The sequence below is a fragment of the Xylocopa sonorina genome, chromosome 6, assembly GCF_050948175.1.
Source record: "Xylocopa sonorina isolate GNS202 chromosome 6, iyXylSono1_principal, whole genome shotgun sequence".
NCBI lineage: Eukaryota > Metazoa > Arthropoda > Insecta > Hymenoptera > Apidae > Xylocopa > Xylocopa sonorina.
This window is the reverse complement of record NC_135198.1, coordinates 1,393,825-1,421,527: the sequence shown is the minus strand read 5'-3', so window position 1 is coordinate 1,421,527 and position 27,703 is coordinate 1,393,825. Positions and strand designations below refer to the sequence as shown.

Genomic DNA, 27,703 nt, shown 5'->3' with positions numbered 1-27,703 from the left:
CGTTTAAAAATTAGTTACGTGTATCGCTTGTAGGATGGATTCAAACCCAAACGCTTAAAGATTCAGTGGTGGTTTGAGAGGTAGTGAAGCTATTTCGCTGTTTATTGAACAAAGCTTGGATTTCGGCTGGGGTCGAGGACCATCTGCGGTGCCTCGCGTTCTCTATGGGCACCTCGGGCAAACCGACTTCCGTGTGACAACCCCTGATAGGGGAAATTGGCAGTGCACTGGGTAAACCTATTTCTTGAAACGAGCTCATAGAAGAGAATCCACTTTCGTCCTCGACACTACTCACGCTGGCAGCCGGTTTTGATTTCGAATATTTCTCCTTCTCCTTTGCCTCTATTTTCTTCGCGCGTCTATTTGGCGTGGATAACGGTGTACAAGTAAAGATACTCTCGTGATCTGGTATGGAAATGTTGAACGAATTATTATTTGGAAGAACGTCCTCCTCTTCGGTGGTTTTGCTGCTGCCTGAGTTGAGAGAGGTAGCGTCGAGGGATCTTCTTATTCCAGGAAGAAGATTTTGCAGATTTCGATTAATCTCGACGGTATTCGAGGACGATTTTGGATAACAGGTTCTACTATCGTTATCGGTGTTACTCGATTCGTTCGCCCGATCGCTGCTGGAACGTCTTTTGTAAGCGGTCGCCTCCTGCAAGCTTATAGAGTTTACAAAGCTATTGTTCTGCAGAGTCAGCGATACCTCGTTGTGGTGGTTATTATGACGATGATGATCTATGGGCGAAGAAGAAGAATCATTATTCTCCATCGACGAGATCCTAGCTAGTTCAGGTTCCCTCATCGCGAGCAACGATTGAACGGTTCTCATTAACCTGCAACAGTTAATTTACAATATTTTAGCACTGTAAACGCTCCAATGGCCTTTTGTATATAGAATATAATTAAGTAAATTTATACTATCGTCGATTGATATGTACACACCTAAATGCCTCTTGCGACAATTTTTCAGGTGGCACATCATTCGGGTCCAATTCGGGTTGCTTGGGCCTTCTGTAGACGACGCCATCGTGAGTTTTATCGAGTTCTTGAGATTTATTACGCGGAGGAGTACAGTGTGCCGAGTCGTTTCTGCGAAGCATTGACCAGGTGAATTCGCGGTAGTTGGTGGTGCACGGCGAGATCTGGGTGACCGATTTCGCTCTGGTGAAACGAGAAGAACTCGACGACGACGACGACGATGCTGAGAGAGCTCGATTCGGCGAGGAATCCACGTGAACAGCGTGAACGCTACGGCTACGTGGAACTCGTCCCGTTAAATTCTTGTCCTTAAGATTATTCTTCTCGTGAAGAATATCCAAGCTCTTGCGGGCCCGATCCAAGAAGCGCACCACTTGCTCCATCAGAGAACGATACATTTGTCTATTCGCATCAATCTGCAATTTTCCCCAAAATACAACACAACGTGTACAATTTACTATTTTATATTTATATTTGTAATTTTAATGTCCTACGGGATAATATTACACAGGATGTTTCATATGAAATCGACGCAGATTTTGCTGGTATACTTCGAATAAGATTGAAATATAATTTAACCAACGATCCGTAGAATGGTTTATTAAATTTGTATTTTAAAAGAGACACGCATCTTTATTGACGAACACGTAGTATATTAAAATGTTGTAGTAACATAATTAATCGTAAAATTTGGAAAAGTTACATTTTCCATAAAAACGATGTTTACGAGAAAGATTTTCGATGGCAAAAATAAACACTCAATATCTTGCAAAAAATGTATCACTCGAAATGAAAACGCTTCCACTAACAAGCTGTTTATCATCACCTTGCGGCAGTCGGTTAAAACAATTGAAGCAAAGCTAAACCTTTGAAATACAATGGTATTGGAGACATTTTTAAATACATGTCTATCATATTCCTTTCCTATTTTAATGAGTGTTGTAGTCTTATTCTATGATATGTCGGTAATGTAGGAAGTGACAGTACAGTAATAAAAACATTTTCACAAAATTTTAACGCTTAACATTCGAGTAATCAAAAATCCATCTTGCATATCGTTTCTACGCAAGATGAAACTGTTTACAAAATTTCAATCAAAGCAATCGAGACAGGTGGAGAACATTTAAAAATACTTCCTATGCAACGAAAAAAAGGTTATATTAATTCATTCGAAGTATGTTCAATATGTACTTGCATTCTTTGGATCCTGATTCATTTGTCTAACAACCAGAAAATTATACAGCATTGCCACTTTAAATTCATCCTTTTGCAAGTAAGTACTTCTACTTAAACATTTTATTTAAAAGAACATCAAATGTATATGTTCTTGTTAATAATATTATTGGATTAAATATTAACGTTATTGGATTCTTATACATAATTCAAAAGAACGTTTTTTCTTTTTTATTCCACAAGACTTGGGAAGTTCGTAATCTTGTGGGTCAAACAAGGCACGATGTCGAACCACGAGTGTAAAGAAGTATTTTCGAAAATAAAATTTTATGCGAGAAATATGCTAACTGAAACTTCATCACTTCGCGAAGATTTGTTAAATATAATTAACAACTCAATTATAATTAAACTATAATATAAAAATAATTTCAACAAAATTATAATTATTATATGAACACGTATGTCAAGTTACCAACAGATGCTGTAGAAGAGCGTGTATAGGCTAAACTATCGAACTATAATAATTAAACGAGTTATCTTTGTATTTTTGTATTTTAATTAATCTGTAAATTACTTTTAAATAAATATCTGTACCTTTTTGAATGAAGTTTTTTACTTCTTACTACCTAGTTTACATTTGCTATTCTTTCTGTAAATAAAAATTTTAAATAAATTAAATAAGTAAAAATACTTATAAAGGACGAATTTAAAGCGCAAATATTATATCATGCTGCAGTAAGAATCAACGAACAGTGCGACTGTATCTTGTATGGAGAGTTGCCTGCTCTTCAGGGGCATGTTAGCCGCGCGCAATGCTACATAACATAATTCTTACAATTTTATAATTTACCTTAACATCAACGACCAATTAACGTATTCAGTGAGTTAATTGATTTCCAGATGGATCATCACGCAAGGAAGAAAACAATGAAATTTTTTAACTGGATACGTTATATTTACTACTACCAATTTTAGGGTTTTGTATTCGTTCTTTACGACTTTCCTATCACATTTCATTTTGCATTTCTTACGATTCTTAAACGTCCCGCTCGAATTTTTCGTTTCCATATAGAGCTATATATAGTTACTTTCATTTTATAAACTTTTACCCTTAGAACTGCTCGTAATAAAAAATCCAAAGATATCAAGAAACAATTTTCTAATAAGCCACGATTCTTTGTTGTATAAAATCAAAGATTTGCATGATAACCTCTGGTCACTGGTTTACGTAGCATATTTTATTTTATACCTCGATCACGTCAGTCTTGTTGAATAATGCATACGTTTAATTGACAAGGTTTCTGTGTAGCAACGAAACAAAATTGGGCGCGACGAATATGCCTAAAAATGGCGCTCGGTTACCGTCCCGGGCCAAAGGAAAAAGGCCCGAAGAAATTGGAATAAGGTAATCTGGTCGAGGACACCGACAGTTTCCTCTTGTAAAGCAAGTATGTTAAATAATCGTTGTTCACGGTTACATACAAACCTGTTTCAGTTGCCATTGCAGTGTTTCAACCTGCGTCTGAAGGTAAACACTGTCGATCACTTGTACGTGAGATATTTGATTGGTCGTTAAAGCGTTTTGCAGTCTTCGATTCTCCTCTATCAACGACTGGTATTGCTGCAACAAAAATAAAGACAACACGATTACGATTTAACGAGGAAAGTGTCTGGCTCTCGAGCGACTTTCCTCAACGTAATAATCGTTTCAAAAGAGGTAAGAAAAACCGCGGCACGGTCCGTATACAGGCGTTAATACAAGGTTTCACCTTGCGTAGGTGATTTTCACACGGTGAACTGAACACGAGTCAACAGTGGCGGAGAATACCTAGGCTTGTTTACTGCACAGACATTGCTTTTCCATTACCGGTACACATCGGTTTAAATAATACACCGCGTTCTATATACAGCGATTATTAAAAGTAGGAAAGGTAACAGTGTTTTTAGAATAATCGCTTCTCCATTTGAAAATACTCACAATTGCACCTGTACGAGTATAAAAAAGACCTAATTATCGTAATTACAAGCTTGTAAAACCGATAGAATTTTTGAAAACTTAAGTGCTTAACTGTATTATCGAGCGCGCAAAATGCCTATTTTCAAAATAAAACTTTAAATACACAGCAGTCGATAAACCTCTATCGAGAGGATATCGATGGATCAATGAAATTCTGATCCTGTTCCCCTTGGAAACATTAAATTGCGCAGTCGAAAGGAATTCGAGTAGAATCGATCCATGGAAAGTGGAGAAAGGAGAGACACGAACTTGGACGATTACATTCGAGTCACGAACAATTAGCCATCGTCGTTGACCAGTTACTTTGGAGCGCTTGAAAGGCTTTTTTGACATCGGCCTTGCATTTGCACACTCCTCTTCTTCTTTTCTTATTTCGGTGGCCGAACCGCGTGGGCGGGCATAAAAGAAGCTCCAAGAAACACCAGGTTCCTGACATTTCCATACAATGGCGGGAAAAATACGGTACAGGTTGCGAGATATCCGGCGATGGGCCATGCTTGATAACAAAGCCAGGACGCGCGAGATGATGAAAGAATCGCGCGTTCATCATTCGGATCGGTCGCCGCGCGTTTGACTATCGCTGTTATTAAAATCATTGGCGGAGATCAGCTCCGCTGATAGGAAAAGAATACTCGATGAGTATACTTGAAATATCGCCGGTTTCAACAACGAAAGGAAAGAAATTACAGTTTCATTAACGAGTTGCCTCTTGAGGTGCTTCAACTTCGTGCTGAAGTTCACCTAGCTTTAGTGGGATACATTTAACATGTCTAAATACTACTTTCACTTACGTCGTACGAATTGAACAATTGGCGCACTCGTAAAAATTAAAAAAATTCATTTCAGAAATTTAAAAATGAAAAATCGACATATACAGAATAAATTTGTGAAAAATTCGACTCTGAACTGAACAGTTTTGCTGCTAAGGCAATAGTATTCTTCATTTAGTCATAGGTACTACATCTCGCTCGACCAGGATTAGAGAGCCAGTTCCGTTGAGCTGTTTGAGGAAAACAAGCTTCAAAGAAATAGGAATTATATCACAATTATGCCGTAGAAAGTACCTACAGTTGGTTTACACAATATGCTTCTCCGCGACGACAAAAAACGTCGGATTTTGCAATTTGGCGATCAATTATTCAATTGCTCTCAACTGAATATTACTTTACAAGCAACACATACAAGTTTACATCGTTGGGTACGTAATTGTTTGTATCTATATTACAATAATTATTATTGAATATCTAGTAACAGTTTTAAAAGACAAGCTTTCTAATCGTATATAATATAACGGTGACAGTAGCACTAGTAAAAAATACAGAAAATTGTCATAATTTTATACGAAGAATAGTATTGTACAACAATAATGTATTTTTCATAAATACTATATCATTCAGTGCCGCCGTCTGCGGTTGTGCCATGAAAATTCCTATACTTTTTATGCGTTAAAGCTAAGTTGTCATGAAACATCCGATATAATGAAAATTAATGAATAAAGACAAATATAAGATTTAGCAACTAAATAACAATTTTAATTTTATTTCAGTATATATGTAGGTTTTATATATTAAGTTTCAGTTCCATTCTCTGTTCATTTCTCATTCGTGTGTAAAACGATAACATAAAATTAGTAAATAGTTTTAAAAAATATTTCTGGGAACATAGATATACTTCATGTAAAAAATGAAAATAATCATTTTGAAATGTTTGCTTCAACTGTTCCATAACGCGGCAAAACGCAGTTCAGTTTCAGTCGAAATACTCTTGTTGTGCGAAAACATTATCGAAATACGCTAATCGATTTTACAGTACAATATCCTTACAGTATCTATTGGATATGGATGTAAAACAATAGAATTGTCTTTAATACTCTAACTTCATTACTTCGCTTAAAAGAACGTCTTTACGCTTCGTGAGGTTAGACTAATTGTGAGAAAATCTGGGGTCCTCCCACAGAAGAAGAAAAAAAAAAAAAAAAAAACGCAAAGTCTGTCTAAACAGTTTGGAAACTTCTCGAACCGATAAATTTCTTTTTCTATTTATATACAGGATCCTATTTCTTAAGTTAAGATTCGTTTCTTAATACAGGATTCATTTTTGTTTCTACGTTGACCTTATTGAAGTAATCCAACAGTATCGTACAGGAAATTTCTAATATTTCTTTCTGTCGTTCATCGTGTTTAGATGACAGAGAATATCATATGTGCATTTAAATACTCCTCGCTCATTCCATATATGAAAAAGAAAGGTATTTGTATATAACATCGTAGGTAAACGGTTTTTCTACGCGAACCACTACGCAAAACCACACGTATCACCAAATCCGTATGCGTTCAAAGTACAAACCCTCTACTTCCGATTTCTATGTGCAACCAATAATCAAGCGAAACGATAAAAACCCTTCACGCACTACAAATAACGTTAGAACCCGTGACGTGTGGATTGGAGTAACGCACGGTGCTTCAGGTAGTTTCACCGACACCATGTACCACCTCGAACCGATTGCAAGAAAATGTTGCACGGTTTTTCCCGGCCCAGGTGAAACGCAACGGTTAAGCGGGGTTTAGGGCGGCGGGGTTTTACTCGATGGATTTCTTGGGGCAACGAGTATCGACGAGGTTTTCTTGCGGTGTCGCGAAGCGCGAGGTAATTCGTACGGAAAGTTGAAATTTTTCAGCGGGGATTCAAGCGGATGGGGTTTCGCATGGCCGGCCAGCTTGAACCGTCCACCGACTGAATACTATCGTGACGTCACCCGCTACGGTCACTGCCTGAATTATTCAGCATTTCTTCGTTTCTACTCGTACACGCCGGCCCTATGTCTCTTTGTATCGAATGGTCGTCGCTACGCGCGCACCACGTTACATGCAATACCGCTAATTCTACCGATGATTCTATGTACGGATGAAAGTGAAGATGGCTGACACGATCTTTCAAACTTTTTCGCGCTGCAATCAATTCTGGAGGAGGAGGAGAAGGAAATGTTTTAAAGCTCGAGAAACATTTACTATTTCATTATCTATCAAATCGTCCTGTATTTTTGAATTTTTATATCGCTAGGATAGAAAAGTAGACGATTTCGGTACGTTGATGAACAATTTAAAGCTGTGGAGCGTAAAGATTCAGGTGTCTTGTAATGCTAATCTAATATCGTTGTTAATAGTTTGTACGCATTGCGAATGAATTGATCGTTCAATTTCGTTTTGTCGCGACAGAATTTTGCGAACCTTTATTAAAAATGGTTCGAAGGTTATATTCTTCCTACTTCTCACCTCTTACATGTATTACAGGTTTTAAGAATTTTCTTAATTGTAAAAGGATTTAGTATGTGCCGTGGAAATCGATTTGTAACACAACTTTCTCGTAACATAGTGTATCATAGACATTTTTTACAAATTGTTCCAAGACCAAAAAAGACGAAAACATTCAATATTCATCGTCGATTTTCGCAACTCTTTGCACGCATAAAATGAACGTGTATTGTTGAATGATCGAAGGAATAAACTACCGCAATATGGTGAAACAAAATTCTACAACGTAATCATCATCAATTGTATGTCAATACGATATTTGCACAATTTTCAGAAAATATTCATTAAAATTGATAACCTACCATAATCCAACATTTAGTTGAGGACATAACAATTAATGGTTGTCGAACCATTCGTAAGAATTTTTATATATTAGACAACTTTAATGTGAGACCAGCATTCATAACAATTAAAATGAACAGAAATCGATGAACAGAGTATAAAAGTACATTTTTACCTGAGATAGTTAAAAAACAAAGTTATACACCGTGTAAAGTAATTATTCGTTCAAAATAAGATTGTTGATTCGAAGAATGTCCGTAAAGTCGGAACAAAGAATTCCCTGTGCTTCGCATAATTGCACTGCGGGCTTGAACGTGTTTCATTCGATTTCGCGTGTACATTTTTCCTTTTACGTTCATAAAAGACAAAAACGATACCGTACGAGAGACAAAGGACTTTCCAGGTTGTACCGGGATACCTGCCGTTTACCACGGTCCTTTAACCCATACTCGATGACCTATAATTTCACTTTGGATTATCGTATCCGCCCAATCGCTAATCCTGTGACCTTCTAACGGGAAAACCGATCGTTTGTTTTCGACATTTTTCCTCGCTCGGAGGATACGAAAGGCGACCAGAGAACCACAGGTAGAAGATTAAATGGCACCTGTTTAAATTACCATAGAGGACACCTGGGTCATTATATTACCTTGCTTATTCTACACGATTTTAACAGGAACGGTAAAAGGTCGCGTTATTCTTCTTACCTATTCTCAGGTAAAATTTAACTTGACCGTGTAAATGGAGTTTCATGGTCATTGATCGGCTTAACAAAATTAAATCGTCCAATAATTTATTGCCAGATAGGTAAATAAGGAGAAACGAATATATGGAAACTGTGATGATAATTAATAGGGTTGCTTCGTCAACGCAGAAATTTCTAAATTCGTGATTGCAAAAGTGTTTCGATGGGAAGGAAGATTTTCTGCGGTTTGAAATGAAATTTAAATAAGAGCAACGTTACGACACGATATTACCTTATTCAATACGTAAGAACGTACAACGTTTCTTTGTCCCATGGTGCACAATTGCTTTGTCGTAATTGTTTCCTTTTGCATCCCACCACGAGACGAAGTACACGGTGCGATGAAACTCGAAAAAAAGCTTTGGTTTTTTTGCGGTAATAAGGTATTCGCGATAATATCCCAGGATGGGTGGCGCAGTTGGGCAAAAAAGTTGTTCTGTGTGCGAGGATCTGTTGAAAATGTAGAATACTATTTGTACCACGATACTAGTTGGCAAATTTCATCATACGTTACTTGTTCGCGTCATATTACACAGTACAGATTGCTCGAATGTTGAGCACGTTAAAATTCGTCTATTAAATATACTTAAATGAAATGTGTATTTACAGAAAAAGAAAGGTGCATAGCGAAAAAATATAAATTTCTCATTAACTTTATACTACTTTAACTCGAATAAAATTTTGTTAAATATAATCAATTATTTATGTACTTAAATTATCAAATTACATTCTGTTGAGAGATAATAGCTAAGTTTTAATTTTAATTATCTTGACTATCGACCCACTTTTACACTCGAGAAACGACCCATAGTCGCCAACTGGGACCACTTTTGCAAAGTTTTAAATGCAAAGCGTTGATTAGATATTTTCTATTTCAACAAATTTTAGTGCCTTAAAACAAGAAAATAGCTCTCCAATATTATCGATAAAAATTACTATTGACTAAAACTGAGTATAATTAAATCGTAGAACGAACCTCTTGCGTTCAACTGTACGTACCAGCCACCCTGCGCGCACCGAAAGCAACAACTCTAGAATAACATTGGACTTATTAAACGTGATAGGTAGCCGAATGGAAACGCGAATGTGACAGAATGGAGGCGTGCAAGAGGAAGGAACGGAAAGGGAGATAAATGCATTAAGGGGTGATTCAAAGATGGCGGCTCCGACGGCAAAACTTATTTTTGGTGCATTCCACGCGAACGAACAGAGAGGTACGAGGCCCAATTCTAAACGCGCGGTAGACAGACGATGTTTCGCTACCAAGACCCTCTTCGCCCCTTTCGTCCGGATGCTCGCGTCATTTTTTTCACTCGTTCTCCTCTCTCTTTTCCTCGTCCACTCGCTATGCTCTCTTTCCATTTCCGCCGCGGCGCGTTGCTGCTACATATTCAAACGGCGCAACCGGCCGTCGAGCCGACGCTTCTTTCCAACGCGAGGAAACGACGACGGATCCGGTTCTTTCTCATTTAATCGCCAGTTGATTATTAAAACAAATAACGCGATTTGGCAATCGAGCACGCGCGCGCCCTATCTCGCCCTCGGCGGATCATCTTTAACCGGTGAGTACGTTCCGTGATTAACCCCGCGTGCTGTTGGGAACACCGGTCACGTAAGTCGTTTCTGATTACTGGTCAGCCGCGTAACGAAATATTTGTATTTCAATGGGGGATCGTTAATCAGAGACCAGCCGTGGCGGCAAAATATATGTTACTATGTTTATAGCAATTCCGCCAGCGGCGAACTTTTCTCGCGTTGCTCTTGTGTCGTATTTCCTCTAGGAAGTGTTTTCAAATTTTAACGTGTTAATCGAGCTTGAACATCGTCGGTCGGCAACCTGTGACCCACGGGTCACTAAGTTACGCATTTGAAAATGTTTCGAAAGAACCGTGTAAGTTCTGCAAACAATGTACAAATAAGGGCTCAGTGGAAACATTAATAATTACTGATAATTATCTTCATGCGCGTATTCGCATTTTAGTTCGAATTACACCTTTATTAACCTTTTTGTTCATATTTAATATTGAGGAATATGAATTCCTTAATAATTTTCTCAATAAAAATGTCCTTCTAAATTATATAATACAGGTGGTTGACTTTTCATTATCCAGCTTGTATCATATGTCATTCTGTGTATGTATTTATGTACTACGTATGTGACTAGTGACCTGAAAACGTCTTCTTAAAAGTCAATTTCGATTAATTTTGACTCACAGCGAAAAAAGGTTGCCGACCTCTGGTCTATACTATGAATAGCGTTCTCTTTTTCCTCGAAATTGTACAAAAATGTATCGTTATCTGAGAATATATAATACAATACTTTTTCCGTACTTTCGAAATTGCAAATAATTAATTCCAAACCAAAGTATCGCTCGATATCTGCAAATAATATAATTTAATATTAATTTACTACAATTTGTATATTTAAATAAAATTAGATTTCAAATTAGAACACATAATCTTCTACTTGAAAAATTGTAGAAAGAAAAATGTTTCATGTATGTTCTGAATTTGGTGTAACGTATCCTTAATATTCTCTGATAATAACCCATCGACTCCCGATGGGCGACAAAAGTATCGTGACGATGTTCGAATTAAAGCGCGCAATTACGTGCCGCGCAAACAGGATGAGTCCGTATTCATCCAGGCATCGAATACGCGCATCAGAATAATACTCGCGTAAAATGTAATTTCCGCACACAATAAGATGTAACGACAACGCGGCCGTTGAATACGAATCAAGACGACGATGAATCAGTAATCACCAGCCTCGCGGACTAACGCGAATCAATGAATTCTACACCCTAATGGCGCCGATAACTTATATTTAACACTTAACTTCCTCAGTTTTCTTTTTTCCTGGATAAAAATGACGCTTCACTCTTTTAGGCAATTCCCCGTTGACACCAAATTTGCCTGGCTCTGTTATTTTTAGATTTCAAAACGAAACGAATTTAAAGAAGCCGTATAGAAAAAAAGAAACGAAGCGCCGAAGTGAGCTAGTAGATCGATTCGAAATTGTTTTTATAATATAATAATTGACGGATCGTTTATCAATTATTTCCATGAATAATTATTTTCAAAGTTTGAAAGAGGAAAAATTTAATTTAAAAAAATTATTGACATCAATAATTGAACAGGTTGTGAAAATAGTTAATTGAAACCGTTTAGTTTTTTTATATGCATATTAGGTGCATGGTTGTTGTTTCAGTTTACAGAAAATCGCGAGAATGCAACTAGACTTGAAAATTAATAACTAGAGGACCGTAACACTGTTGTAAGATTTACTTTGTTAAGTTTCCTTCATATCGTTCTAAAGAGTTTTTCAATTCTTCAAAACCAGACAATTACAGCTTCAATTAATATTTTTTATAATTTGCCAGGATTCTCCAAAACTATCTTATTTTAAATTAAACATGAATCCCACATTAAAATAAGTGACAAGCTATTAATTACATTTATTACTCGAGTACTGAATCTGACAGTTTTATCTGACAGAAATATGGCATAACGATAGAAGAGCAAAAATGAAGCGAGTCGAACGATTAGGTTAAAGTAGAAACGACGGAAAAGGTAAAAAGTCTACGGAAGTGCGATTAATGGCGCGAAAAATGACTGGCGGTGGATAACGTTATTCGACAATGAATACGGTATGCGAACCGTGAGAATAATTTTCAGTGACAGTGCAACTATCTTATCTGTCTCAGGTGTGAATAGAATCTCGCCAACCGTGAGTAATTAAGGTGTAGCTCATTTGTCGCCACTAATCAGTTAATTAACAGCGAAGACATCGATCAACATTCACACGATATGCAACCGAATAACGGTAATTTAACAATAATGGTTCGGTTTTCTGCAACGAAAATTGATTATACGTATACAAAACTGTACGTGTGTATCATACTGCGGACCACTAATTTAATCGCGTCTACTGTTGTCTAAATTAATAAATTCGAAAATTTGAAAACTCGCATCAATCGAAACTGTACAAGTTTCAGGAGTTAAAGAAAATTTTTATATTTCGAAAATACAATTAAACCTTTCAAAATTCAACAGTAAGTATACAAAAGTATAAGCTTGAAGAATCAAAAATTTTTAACTTTGAAAATGAATTTTAATAAGTTTTTTAATACAATAAGAAATTAAATAACGTAAACTATAAAAATATAAAAATTTGAAACATCATATACGTTCAGAATTCGAAACCTTTCCAAGAGGGTCCACATTAAAAGCAAGTACTTTAGATTGTTCTCCATCTGAATGACTTCTGAATGAACGCCTTCCGTCTGAATGGCGCTCAGCTGCAGAGCTACGCTCGTCTTCGAGAGACGATTGAACGAACGTCTTTCCATTTCAGACTTCTCGTTCCATAGAGATTTGATACGGTTCTTTTTGCCACGCGAATACTGAAAACGATGCTTTCGATGGGACGACAGGTTTCCTTCGTCCGCGAACTAAAGGGCTAAGTAGGAAGGTGAAACGGCGGATTGCGCGTGGCACGAGAGGAGGAGGAATTCAGTGGTGCAGAAAATACGTTCGTCTACACGGTCGAAGGAAATTGCAGTTGGATACTTTCGTTTTCCGCGTTTTCTACGAGGACAAGACAACCCTTTAGAGAGTCCGCGAGTCCGTGAGAGACAACATTGAAATGAAAAGTTTGAGGAAAATCTGGCGGGACGATCTACTTCCATTAGTGGGTTGTAGAAACATTTTAGAGAATCAACACAAATTGCGATAAAATAAGGGCTCTTGCTTATACGTAATTCGTACTAATACATACAAATAAAATTTTAATACCAAGATATTGACCTTATTAAATGAATAATTACAAATGATTTTTGTGCAACTTTTAATGCCAATTTTAAAAGTAATGTTAGATTTTCTTTAACAGACTTATTTGTTTTTAATCTTTACAAACGTTTCATTCGAAAATAATCTATTTTCCCATTGATACTTATTAAAATGATTTGCTTTTATTTTTATAATAAGCAACAATATATAATATACTATTATAATTATTATACTATTTATAATAAGCAACAATACATAATATACTAAAAATAATAGTGTATGTTATATCCTTCTAAATTAATTATCCAGCAAACAGATTTGTAATCGGTACAGAAAATGTTAACAAGAAACACCTTATCAAATCAACTTAACATGACAGAAATTAAATTCTGTCAATCAATGTTAACCTAAATTCACTAACAAATTATTTGTTGTACGAAAAAATTTTTCAAACTAATGCTATTTGATGATTCGATTATTTATACATACCATACAATGTATCAAGTAGTTTTAAACATCACTCCTATATTTAAATAAAAAGAAAAGTAAAATGTAACAATATTTACTATTAAAGAACAAAGTAATAAAAAGTTTGCAAACTGGCGATTGCTTTGAATAAAAGAAAAAAAAGAAAAAGTACGAATCGAGAAAATATTGAAAAGCTACAAGAGTTAATTCCAAAGAGGCGGAGGAATTAGCAAACGATCCGATGCAGCCGCAATCGAGCAGTCTTAAACTTTTAGCCGATCGTCTACGCGTTTACGTAATTCAGTCAGGATTCTTAGTTCGTTGTTACGTCGAACAACGTTCGTCCCCGATCACGAACACACGGCCAGGATCTTTCTGCTCTTGCTCGCGGGCGTACGAGCTTCACGATCTGATATTTAATATTAAGATCATTGGACCGTGGACGTTCTTAGAGTATGATATTACATACAGTTGTACTCGTATGTCCGCGCGACTCCCATACGACAGAGGCGATCTCATCCTCGTGAGATCAGAAAAACCGAACAGCTTGGAACTTTACAGTTACGCTGTATCATCCGACACCCGTTCGCACGTCCTACAATTTCCTCGATGACTTTACCGATTCCGTTTTGCCGCCATCAAATCATTTTTTATTGTTATTGCAAAATATGCGAACGAGAACATCTTTTACATCACTACAGATGAAATTTTTAATATAAATGAAAAACAAATATAGTTGTTGGTGTTTGATTGATCTTATAGCCGATTGATTTTGTTATTATTTTTGCTGAGGTGTAGCTTTTTTATAAATTTTTATTTAAATAACTTCAAATATGAATCAAATTTACTTTTAATACTCGTAGTTCCTCGCAATTATTAGAAAATTTGGCTACACGTAATTTCTTCGAAACATAATGTTGAATTAAAATTACTTATATGTGACCTCTAACGATTCATTTCGTTTAATATTTAAAACATTTCTATCGGATTAAATATTAAGTTGTATTTAACGATTCCTCGTACGATTTCGGGGCGATCATCGACTTCGCCACGCGAACGGCCGAGAAAAAAGTTAGAAGAACGATAGAAAAACAGACTGTGGAATCTAATTCCGTCCGTGGCTCTCGGCCTTGAAGCACGTCTTCTACATCCCTAACATTTCATATTCCGTTCTTTCGAAAGTCCCGCGCGCGCAAATATCCCCTTCCAGTGACACTCACGCGTACACGTACGTTCAAAATTTCATCTTGACCGGCTAGAATGTTACAATTTCGTTCTCAGAGATTTAACGCGTTGCTGACTGATAACGTATTACAGTATTGGCACCTTAATTTCAATCCATCGCGAATCAAATTCATCCTTTTGTAAATCAAATTCAACTTTTTCCAAATCAAATTTACCCTTTGACAAATCAAATACTTCTACTTCAATATTTTATTTTAAAAAATGACTCATACAATCTAGGTACCGGAAAATGAAAAATTTCATTTAAAAAGGTACAAATATTGTTATTTAAAAATAATTAAAAAATTAATTGAAATACAGCAATACAAGGATACATCGTTTAATTAATTACATAATTTAGCCTACAATGGTTCCCTTGCAACAGCTGCTGATAACTTGACATACACATTCATATAATAATTATAAAATTTTATTTTGAAAAATACTTCTTCGATGGAGTGATAGGGAAGATAGAGTGTGCCTTGTCTGGCTCACAAGATGACGTATTTCCTGAGTCTTGTGGAATAAAGACGAAAAAAAAAATTCTTCCTTCTTGGATTATTAACAATAATACAATAACGTTGTCGTATTAACAAGAAAACATACATTTGGTGTTCTTCAAAAGGATGAATTTGATTTGAAAAAGGGTGAATTCGATTTACAAAAGGACGAACTTGATTTGCAAAAGGGTGAATTTAAAGTCAATGCTATAGTATGTCTTTTAAGTTTAAAATTTAATAGCCGCTAACATAGCAACACGTAATTCAATTGTCATTATCGAGGAACTATTGAAGTAATAAGTCTTCAGTTGATTTTTGTTTTCGAGTATCCGTTGTCGTACCAGTACGTTTTGTGTTATTTTTTTCTGTCTATTTCGTATATCTCTATGTTGCTAATCATAAAAATGGTAATAACAGAATTCATTGTTCATTTCCTCTTACTGAAAGCTTACGAAATATTTCCAGTCGTCAATGAAAATTAAGTATTAATACAATCATTCGCGCATATTTTAATCGTATTCACCAAATACTAACGATATTCTTCAAATAAAAATATTAACGTGTACACTATTTAAAAAGTAATGATTACCAAATAAAATAAAATATTATCACGCAAGGTTTTATTTCTATTGTTGAGAGAACCATAGCGAATTATTCGCCGATAGAATTGGGATAATTTCAACTTAAAAAAAGAACTGAACGTACACGTGTCTCCATTTTCTATCCTCCACCCCCCTTCCATTTCGCCATTCCGCGGAATAAGCGTCGATCAACCGGTTTCTTTTGTTTTCAACGAACGCAAAGAGGAAATTCCGCGAATAAAATTTCCCCTAGAAAACGAGTCTCCACGTTCCTATCTCTTCAGTTTTTTTTTCTTCGTTCGCAATTCCTTCGGTGGCTCTGTTCTCTCGATGTGATTTTAACACGACAATTTCATGTCAGAACGATTTCGCGCGGCATTCCGTTCGTGACACGTGAATCGCCTCGCAATGACACGCGCGCGTTAGATCGTTCAGAGGGCGATTAGAATGAATGAGAAAACCGTTTCTAGTCCCTAGATACGGATTGCGCAATTCTGGATTTTAATTCTGCCTCGCAATACCATGGGGAGATCAAGACGGGCAGCTGCTGTGAAGAATAGGCCATCTAAATCGATAGCTTAGACCAGGGTTTCTCAATCTTTTCTCAACCTTCAGAAAATTGCCCCTTTCATTGTAACACACTTTTGTCTCACAGTCAGACTATGATTTTTCTCTGACTGATTTTGAGAGATTCGTTTACGCATGTTTGTTACGTTTTCTTTTAAAAAATGATTAATTAATAATATATACATACAATAGGTTGTACTTTTTTTAATTTTTATAAACTTTGGTTACCATTGCACTGAACATAAATTTATATAATTTTCTGTTCGCATTTTTACGTAAAATTCATTGATCTATAGAAGAACATTTAAGTTCAGATAAAAAATTGAAATTCTATGTGTATTAAAAATAAAAGAATATATAAAATGGGATTTTTTAATTTATTAGAATAAAAATTTGATGCCTTCACTTATAAGAATAGAAATATTTGATAATAAATTATCGTCTTCTAGTGACACTTCACTCCCCACAAGGAGAACACATTGCTCTAGATTGAGAGCCACCGATATGAACCCTCAAAATTAAAGATCGGGAGTAGATGTTTTCATCCAAATCGTGTTTAAGGGCAGAAATACCAGTTTATGATGGTTCTTTAGAGAATCTACTACTGTAGTTTCAGAACAAACGGGAAAATTAAAAATCATATTTGAAATTTGTCAATTAAAAGAAATAACAGTTCACGGTTATATTCTGAATGCTTACATATACTCTTGAAATATTTATAACTATTTTTATGATATTCAAGGAAGAAGTGAAATACAGAAACAACTTTTATGTAATTTTCTGTGTAATATGTAATACGTAAGACTCAATACATAATACACCACAATACGTGTCGTGTTGAGTGGACAGCATTTACCATAAAGAATTTTTATAAAATTACCACAAAATTCCATATAAATGGATTATAAATAACTCCAAAATTAAGTTTATCTCTTCTAAGAAATTCTTTTTGGTTGACCTAACAAAACCTTTATTTCTATTGACAATTATTTGCAATTAATGTCACAAAGCATACTACAAATGACTGCGATAACGCTATACACTTAACCTTTTAATAAAACAAAATATATTGCTTCCTTTAATATCTCTAATCTTTAACTTTTTGAGGCACGGTACTTTAAAAAGTAAAATGATCCGTGTTGCAGAGAAATGTTATTTCTTTGAAATCGAATAAAGTTGGTTTCTTTCTATTACTAAAGGAGTAAAACAATACCAATATGCCTCAAAGGGGTAATATCCCAAAGTTGCAGCCATAGTTCCATTCGATCGACATGCTAATGCTTCGATCGCATCCGTCGAATGGTTCGAATGATGAAACTGACGAGAAGTCTCCGTATAAAATAATTAGAAATTGTTCGTTACTGTTAAACATAGTGGCGGTAGCGCCGGGAATGCTCGGCAAGAAAGTACCGCTTCTAAAAGTGGTAGCGTATGCCGTGTCCCAGCGCGCAGTCGATAGGTTGAACAACGAGAACCGTAGGAACTTGTCGACATACCCGACAGAACGAGCCACCCTGTATAAACGGTGTGAAAGGTACGCGTGGGCCGTGTTTCGAGCCGGTATCATAATGGCACGATGGCGAAAGGTATACAGACGGTCGAGGAATTAGAATCGCGGGCAGCACGAAATTCCAGCCGCCTTTTTCCAGCCAACAGATGTAAATAGAGAGAGAGAGAGAGAGAGAGAGAGAGAGAGAGAGAGAGAGAGAGAAAGAGAGAGAAGAGAGAGAGAGAGAGAGAGAGAGAGAGAGAGAGAGAGAGAGAGAGAGAGAGAGAGAGAGAGAGAGGCAAAGGTAAGGTAGGCGGAACGAGGAGCCAAGCTATGGCGAGGAGCGTGAGAATGCGACCTCCTAGTTCACCTCGTTCCTTCTATTCTAGACGCGTTTTTAATATCTAATCTCTCCGTTGCCTTTTGTTTGCTCTACGAAAAATACGAGTTTTATCTGCTTCCTCGTGTAACGACTATCTTCGCTCATGAATGTTTTATGCACTCTTAGGAGCTAGAATTGAATGAGCACTTAACTAGCGAACTCAGACTGTTAGTTTCATGATATTAATCAGACTTTAGAAAATGGAGCAAGCTTCAAGGTGAATTTTGGAGGTTGAATTATTTATTTGTAGATGCAGTTAGAATATAACTATTTAATCTTTACTGGTTGTTTTGTGTACACATTTTTGTTGGATCTTTAAATTACTCGCACGTGTTCCGAAATACAAATTTGATCGTTCGATTAATTGTATCAATTATTTGTAAATGAAAGAATTTTATAGAAAATGTTTTAATAGCAGACTTCGTACGATTCTACCAATACATTTGCTACTTGCATAAACCGCTGTGTATTCGCAGCAGCAATTCACACTTTCTAATTTTAACTAACTTATATATATATATATATATATATATATATATATATATTCTGCTGCGAATGTATTTTTTTTTTGTTTTAATAAACCGAATAAACGTTTGATTATAAAAATGAGCGCCGTTCAGGAGGCTGTTTCGAAATTCTGAAGGCGGAATCCTCAAAGTCTTCCATGCTCGCGAGGTAGTCGCATTTCAGATCTCGACGCGTACGCGTTTCTTCTTATCGACCACAGAGCACGTTGCAGTTAAGTGATTAGAGAGTAATTTGCTGACTTCAATTGTCAGCCGAACAATTCTATTCAGCGCAATCTGTCGAGGGCGGAGAGGCGAGCAGTCTCGAGCGGTTTCAGAGGCAGTGATTTATTACGCCATGTTAAAATGTGCACTTTTTATGTAACAACGAATAGTAAATACAAACTTGGAAAATTAAATAACGTCATTTAATAAAAGAAAATGTTTAACAATCGACAGTGCATCTAACATTTTATTTGTTGGAAGAAATGTCGAAGATACGTAAGCAGTGAAACGCTAATAAACGAGACTACGTGCTAAAAAATAATAAGTCTAGCTATTTTATTTTCACATTCTCTGTATTTGTAAAAAAAATTAACCCCACTTTCTAAAATTTAATTTGGTAACTCCTTCATTTACCGCTATTTTATTCATTTATTTCATTTGCATACCAGCGAGCATATAAAACATCAATAATAATAAAAAACGAGAAATCGACGGGGGGGGGGGGAGGAGGGGGTGTAGAGAAGAATCTAACTTTACCTCACACCGTATCGGCCCGGTGCCCGTGTACAACTTCATCCTCCCAAACCGAATTAGCTGGCGGACCCTATTTAATGCTGATTACCGTGCCTCGTAATCATCCCCAGTGGCAGCCCGATAACTTTTGCGCGTAACTGTACCATTTGCAGGAGGAATCGGCTCTTGTCCACGTCACGACTCGAGTTAATCCCCACCCTATCCGTAGAAAGGATCAAAGAACAGCGGTCAAAGCCTTCACAATTTATCGACTCGCAATCCAAGTCACTTGTGAATACAGGCTTGGAGTTATTTTAGCCCAATTTCAGAGGTACTAACACTAGTAGACAAAGGCTTATCGTTTTTACAACCGGTACATCTTGCGGCAGTACTGGTTATTTGGATTTTCCGGTTTGTGCGAAACACAGTTATTTAATAAAATTTTAACGGCGACGTTTTAACCGTAATTCGTAACATTTCGTCGGAGGAAAAGAAAATGTTAGGAAAGCCGGAAAATTTGACAATTTGGGTATTGGACGAACATTGAGGCTAGCAGATCTATTAGAGAGGTTGGTGTTCCGTTACGATGACTAGATCTGTACGATATTTGTTTTGTATTTTGTTACTTGCGATTACAGAGGTTCCTGCAATTTATAGGGTAGACCATGCAATTATTTCTCATAACTTTGCTTTCAAAAAGCATATCAGAGTGAAAAGACACGTTTCGCCATGTTTTTTTTATATGAATACGAGGCAATGCAGAATTGCATTAATTTTCTAGTAAAGTCGCATTTATTATATAACATACATTTAATAAATTCAATGCCCATCACCAATGTTAGAAATTGATACTATGAGTTACCCAAAATTCTAACACAGTTTTGTCGTCATCATACCATTTTGGATTGACTTCTTTTTTAATTTATCATCTTCGACGACGATAAAAGATTTTTATCCAATTTTAAGTAACGTTTGCGTTCTAAGATAAAACATCCCAAATTGATCAAAGTTCCAGTAAGTGAACACTTGATGTAGGAAGCCCGCTATTCACTCGATTCGACTGGATTACGAGAATTTTCTCAGCGGCAATATTCGATTGTAAACAGGCGAAAGCGGGCCTCTTTGAGTCGCGGGCTTCTCGCATAGGACGAGAAGAAACAGGGAATCGGCCTGTAATGGACGGTGTGCCAGCACGCATCTTCTAATGAACCAGCGTGCGAAGCCACAGGCCAGGTACTATCGTGGTTGCGTACACGATAATTTGTCGCGACTCCGTCCTTCCAGGATGATCATTATTCCAGAGCCGTGGACAACTAGGTAGCCTTTCCCGCTACCGCTTCTATCCGCGCCGCTCGTTAATGAACAAACCATCAATCAAACCCTTCCGGTCGCCGCTGGATAATTCCACGTGAAAGATATTGCATGAATTTTGCATACTCTGCTAACATTTGAGAAACATTCGCGACTGATATTGAAATCGTTCGGTCATCCTAGAAGCAATGTCGTAATTCCGTGAGAAAAATGATTACCGAGACGACTTAGAAACGTATTAGATCGAATGGTAAGATTATTTTGTAGATTTAAATAAGACGATACAACCGATGGACCTTACCAACCAAATTGTCCTCAACGCTTTTAAGGTACAGACTATGAATGTAAACAAGTATCAAAACTGATAATTGAAATTGAACGACGCGGTCAAACTAGACGAAGGTATTATAATCGAGATCTTAGATGGATCTTTCGATTGGAATTTCTGAGGTAAAAATCGAATGTAACATTGAATGTTTGAAAACGTATAAATAACAGACAACAACGTTGATGTCGATTCAGGTTCGGTAAAGGTAAACGTACGTGAAGTCTCGGGAATAGCCTTTTTTAGGACATGTGAATTAATTCATGCGTTCACCTCAAACGCTGAACTTTCTTCTGCAATTTACCACTGCCCGCTCATAAAGGATTCAACATTGAGTTCTAGAAACACCAACGAAGTATCTGGACCGGAAAGGAAAATTATGTGCGTTGCACTTTGAACCCGCCAAGAATATCGCCTGGGAAATGTGAACTTTCTACAACTGACTCTAACCTCGACTAACGAGATCTTTGAAACTTTCACAGTCCGGATCTTTGCATTCGATATTACCGCTACAAAATTACAAAAAAAAACTTCCAAACTTGTTAACGATCATCTTCGTTCTCAAAAAAGTACAACCTTCTACCAATTATTCGCCACACCTAAAGTTTTTCTAACTTATTAACAGCCTATTGCCTACAATACATTTTTTTAAATTTCCAATCGAATATTTTCCAAACGTTGCCCACTTCAAAAGCGAGCGTATCTCTCCGATCGGAGGAAAAAAATGCGTGCGACCATTGTGCAGCTGCTGTTTAAAAGGGAGATTTCACGGGAAAGGAAGTGAACGAGTAATTTTGGTCGGCTCGTACATGTGTGCACCTACATCCTGGTGGTCACGGAATCAAAAAAGAGCAGGATGATGACGTCACGGGAAAAAAAGGAAGAAACAACACATCCAGGTCATAGTTGCTCGAATATGCATACACGCAACCTGTACACGATTGCAGGTACGTATACATCGCGGGCAAGCTGGTAACGAGTAGTATCACGACTGATAATTACGGAAGGGGCTCCAGCGAACTTCCGCTCAATAAAACCTATCCGATGAACAACACTTGCCTTGACCAATCCGCCGTACGTGTGCCTACCTCGACAAAAGGGCGGCGTTTTCTGAAACCCACAGCGGGCACTGTCGTGCACCACGCGCTGAAATCACCGACCACGATGGTCGCACGGTTCCAAGTAAGCGTTAAGGAACGATGATTTTTTTTCCATTTAATTTTCTGTAACTTTTCGTTGCTATATTGTTCCATGTTAATTATACCTTCTCGTTGTTACGACTGGATAAGTACAATTCGACTAGACTAGCTTAAATTAATTCTTAAACAAATCTGGTAATCGACAATTTTGTGAGGAATACAACTGGAAGTCTCTAATTCTCGTTGTTCTTGTATTTTATAATCACTGATGATTACAACTTTCTATAATTATAACTCTCTAATAAATGGCCACAACTATATCTTTAGTGGAAGTACAATTTAATGGAGCCGACTATCGACAAGACGTTATTATAGCTTACCATAATTTCAAATATTTTTATAACAAAAATTATTGATCTGCTACTCTTCCAGATTATGGAACATTATTCGATGCAGCCAATTAAAGTTTTCTGGCTGATTAATGCTACGAAGAAGATGAAAAATACAGTATATCGTTTCTAAAGAATGAACATGGCCTTGAAAACTTTTACACCTTCACTGTATTCTCATTCTACAGTTATATATATTCTCTCTCTCTCTCTCTCTCTCTCTCTCTCTCTCTCTCTCTCTCCCTCCCTCTCTCTCTCCCCCTCCCTCACTCCCTCCCTCTTCGAAACAATCTGCTTTTTATCATTAGATAAAACAGAAGTTGATCAAAATATAAATATTTGCACAAATGAAGAGCGTAATTTTCATTTCCAACATTGAAGAGAAAAAGATGGATACCAAGTTACGGCTTCTCGACTTTTATCGATCCAAATTCTCCCATATTATACGTGAAATAAAAATTGCAATAGCGTAAAGAAGTTGATACCGAAAGTTATTTAACTCTGAAAATGAAACTTGTAGCCTACAAAAACAACTTTTACAATTTACTTTTACCCGTTGCACCTGTTTCATTTGTTTACCTAAATCTATAACATAAAATAGTTCAAATAAAAAGTCAACGCACGGATTGAATAGCGTATGAATCACCGGAAGTTCACGATATTTAGCAGGGGTAAAGCTTTCATTATCTGAAAAACCATGCATCACAGTTTTATATTGCACATAACGACGTATGGATAAACAAGAATAATTAATATCATCGTTATTTTTCCATAATTGAACGTTATCTTATAAGATTTAATCATATCCTTTGATCTGCACCGGAAAACTTTAATCCTGCACGACATTGGCCGCGTTAAATTGGTTTGAACAATTTTTATCAAATCCAGTGATATTAGGTAATTTATTCAATTATTCGGGGTTAATATATAATAATATAACATCACTATAACACCAAAAATACGAATTTAGACTTGAATTTTAACAGAGTATTTCTAACCTACAAAAAAATCGACTGGTAAAAATGTGACGAATACATTAATTCGCATTTCTCCAACGATATAGTCGTAATCGAAAAAAAAGATCAAATAAATTATTGAAATGCGGGGAAAGAAACACGAACTACTTAAATCGTGGGATTAACGTATTTTTGGATCAACTTCCAACGTTCGAATAATGTCTTTTCTAGCAAAATCTCAAATATTCTCAGATTATATAAGCTTGAGACAATAATAACCAGGAATTCAGAAACGGCGATTCTCGGAAGATTCGGACAACGGTAGAATACAGAAGTGTCAAAATAGCTGAACTAACCTGACCGCCACTTGGTCACGAAACATTCAGGCAACCAGCGATCCGGTTTATTTTCAGTATTGCCGTATGGTATCGTTTCCAGTTGGCCAGTCTCTATTTTGGAGCGGACAAAACAATCCACAGTTTTAGAATTGTTTCGCGGAAACAATTGAAACGAAGCAACAGCTGTACGCAGGCAAGAAGTCACGCTTCAGGTTAGAAAAACTTGGCTACTGTGCTGCCAAATTACAACGCCGACACGAAAGTAATTTACCGCGCATGCGCGAACTATTAAATCCCTTGTTTCATTTGTAGGGTAGACATTTTTAGGTAAATCTTTTTAACCATGTATTTTAGGAACAAACAGAAACTTTATAACTGGAATATTAGCTATCGGTATTGATAACAAACATTTGTACAAATGAGCTGTATACGGTAATAATTACTACAGTCCAATTATTATTATTGTGAATAAAAATATGAAACGAAAGATGACCAATAAGCCAGCAAGCGAAATATTTTATACTGCCACATGTTTGGTAGGTGATTGATTTGATTCGCAATCGAAATCTATGAAGAATATATACATACATACACATTTTAACGAATACATTCTAAACGAAACCAATAAATCATTTTATCTAAAACCGTTTTAACTTCCATTTTTTGTAATACATTTCTACAAATTAGATTAACATCCGATGCGGAATTTGTGTGAAGCATTTTTCCATTACACATTAAGAAGCAACATTTTAAACAGCAATAACATGCAAAAATATCGCGCAGGCTTCTGTATGTAACAAACTTATAATCAATAAAATAAACTTACTTTTCGCAGTTTTTCCAGTTCACTGATATCCGTAGAGGATGGAATCGTCTAGTAAACGAGAAATATAACATCATAAATAAAATTATATTTATAGATTTTATATTATTTTATATTTCATATTAACTCTACCATTATATGTACCATAAGCTTATAACTAATAATCAATACGCGAGACAATTTTATACACATGTACAGAGCTTTATTACTTGTAATAAGCAGTCTATATTTAGTATAACCGAAATGCATCGTTCAAGAAAATACGTTTACTTTAAACAACATTTGGGTATTTAAATAACGATTGATTTCAATTACATGTGAACAAAATGTTTACCTCCTTTGCTTTCCAAAAGTTCGCGGTGTCCTTGTTAATAATAACTTTACTGTCCGCGGTATTCGTTAGCACATCTCCGAAATTCAGCAGGGAGAAGAAATTGTTGTTATTGCTGCCGTTCGTCTTCGTTTCTGTGGCGATCTGATTATCGAGGAGTTCGTAATCTAACGACTTCGAGTCACGGCAATTGGTCACGAAGGAACGCGCGAAGCTACTTTTGAAGAAGTGTTCCAATGACACTTCACTTCCAAGCGCGAACTCCACTCTCGGCGTATCGCTCATGATTCTTACGCCAACAAAGGCTCTCCTCGTTATTGTTCACAATAAAATTAACCTGTTTTTCCAATCCGAATCGAGGTTACACCCGGTGCAACTTGGAAACTAAATAACCATAGGGAGGAACGGTTTCCAACATTCCGTGAACATCGATGAACGACACCGTAGACTGCGTGTAGACTGTAATGATCATAGAACCGATTGTACGATCTTAATTATTCTCACGGTTTTCACTTGTTTTCCACAGCCACGTTGTTCTGTGTGTCGACATCAATAATTGCATGTTACGTTGCACATTGTATTAGAGGTTGTATCGGCAGAATTTATTACGCGTTACGAATTAAACAGATATTTATCGTGTAAAATCCAAATGTTGAACACCGGCGAATCAGTAACACCTTACAAATCCAAAGCGCTCAGCACGCCTGTGCGTGTCAAACTAACAGCGAGACTACTCGACAACGCATACCGAACTCCGAACCGATGCTCCACACAGCAAGCACTAAAAGCACAGTATACAGTAGCGAAGGTTGCACGATTTTATGTATCACAAAATTTAATGCGCATGCGCGTCAATAGACTCCGAATCGCAGTGCCATCTGAACTTCTGCCTCACTTGCTCTTTAGTTTTTCTTTCTCTCTCTTTCTTAGCAGACAAAATAACATGTGCAGAAGATGCTGTAAAAGTTGAAGGCGAGACTAAGTATATTTTATATTTTTTGTAATTTTCTATAATATATATATTTTTTGTTACAGTAATATATGTGTGGAAGAGGCTATAAAAGTTGCAGAAGGAAGTAGGTAATATATATTAATGGAATAATGAATTTTTGTATTTTTAATTATTAAATTTATAAATTATACCTAAATTGTTTTCAGCAATGCAGAAACCTCTAAAATAATTCTGCTAACCTACCATTCTGCTACCAGTAATTTTGAGATAGAAATAATGAAAGCTTAAGTTTATACTTTTACTGTATTTTATTTTATTTTATTTCATATTATTTAATTATATAATTGTATATCATATACTTAAAAATCCTTTTCATGAATCTGATAGATTTGAATATTACAGAGACTGAGGAGCCTGAAATGAGCCTGGTGACGACTCATACAAAGAAATTGTTAGATGATAGTCTCGGAATAAAAAAATTATGCGAACAAGTTAAAAAATCAACAGTGCAAAATAGAGCATTGCATAAACAAATTCGGCGATTGCATGTGAAGGAAAAAAAAGAAAAACCAGTCACTACGAGTAGACAAGATGAATATAACAATTTAAGGGAACTAGGTTATAAGTTATTACCAGAAGATTTTAATAACTAGACAAATAGGTGCACAATGTAAAAGTAAACATGGCAGAAGATATGATTCACAGTCTAAAAAATTTGTCTTGTCATTATTTTTTTCAAGCCCACGAACTTACAAGAAATTACAAAAATCAATGGCATTACTTCGATCCGTACTTTGCAGTTATTTACATCGGGCAGCTGAAATATGAAATATGAGAGGAGTTGGAAGAAATAAAAAATAGATTGCTATAATTTTATACATATACATATATATATATATATATATATATATATATATATATATATAGATATAGATATTATTATTATTATATAGATATAGATATTATTATTTTATATATATATATATAAAATAATAATATCTATCTATTTTAATGAAAGGTATATTTTTACTAAAAATATATCTTCATCTTTTCATTAATGAAACCTTTACTTTTAAGATATTATATGTTTGTTACCGATATATTTGTATATATAGGTATTAAGTATAAATAAAATAAATTTTACAATAAAATATACAATGTATAATATATTTTTTGTACTTTTCATTATATTTTCTCTTGTTTATCTTGTATAATATTTATGTTCTTACATTTTTATAGTCATAGTAACATGTGTATTTTATATTCTTTCGATTTTTGCTTTCTTTCCTTATTTTTCAGTGTATTAAAAATAATACATTTGTTACTTTTATTAAATTTTGATTAACTAAATGTAAAAATAAGTTGGGCAGATAGAGAGTAAAAA

At 35.9% G+C, this 27,703-nt stretch overlaps 1 protein-coding gene across 1 annotated transcript; it reads right to left on the bottom strand.

Moving 5' to 3' along the window:
- Positions 1 to 26,114, bottom strand: LOC143424421 (uncharacterized). The gene is made up of 5 exons (XM_076896471.1): positions 25,371 to 26,114; positions 25,040 to 25,087; positions 3,641 to 3,775; positions 946 to 1,397; positions 1 to 836 (listed from the first exon to the last, which is right to left on the bottom strand). Exons 1-5 carry the CDS (start codon positions 25,650 to 25,652, stop codon positions 41 to 43), a joined length of 1,713 nt encoding a protein of 570 aa, XP_076752586.1. The 5' UTR covers positions 25,653 to 26,114; the 3' UTR covers positions 1 to 40.
- Between the last annotated feature and the right edge of the window lie 1,589 nt (positions 26,115 to 27,703).

Bases quoted from the DNA above. Each gene is read 5' to 3' on its own strand.
- LOC143424421 (XM_076896471.1), bottom strand. From the start codon at position 25,652: ATGAGCGATACGCCGAGAGTGGAGTTCGCGCTTGGAAGTGAAGTGTCA. The intron at 3,776-25,039 runs GTAAGTTTATTT...TTTTTGTTGCAG, and splicing joins AACTGGAAAAACTGCGAAAA to CAATACCAGTCGTTGATAGA. The intron at 837-945 runs GTGTGTACATAT...TAACTGTTGCAG, and splicing joins TTGTCGCAAGAGGCATTTAG to GTTAATGAGAACCGTTCAAT.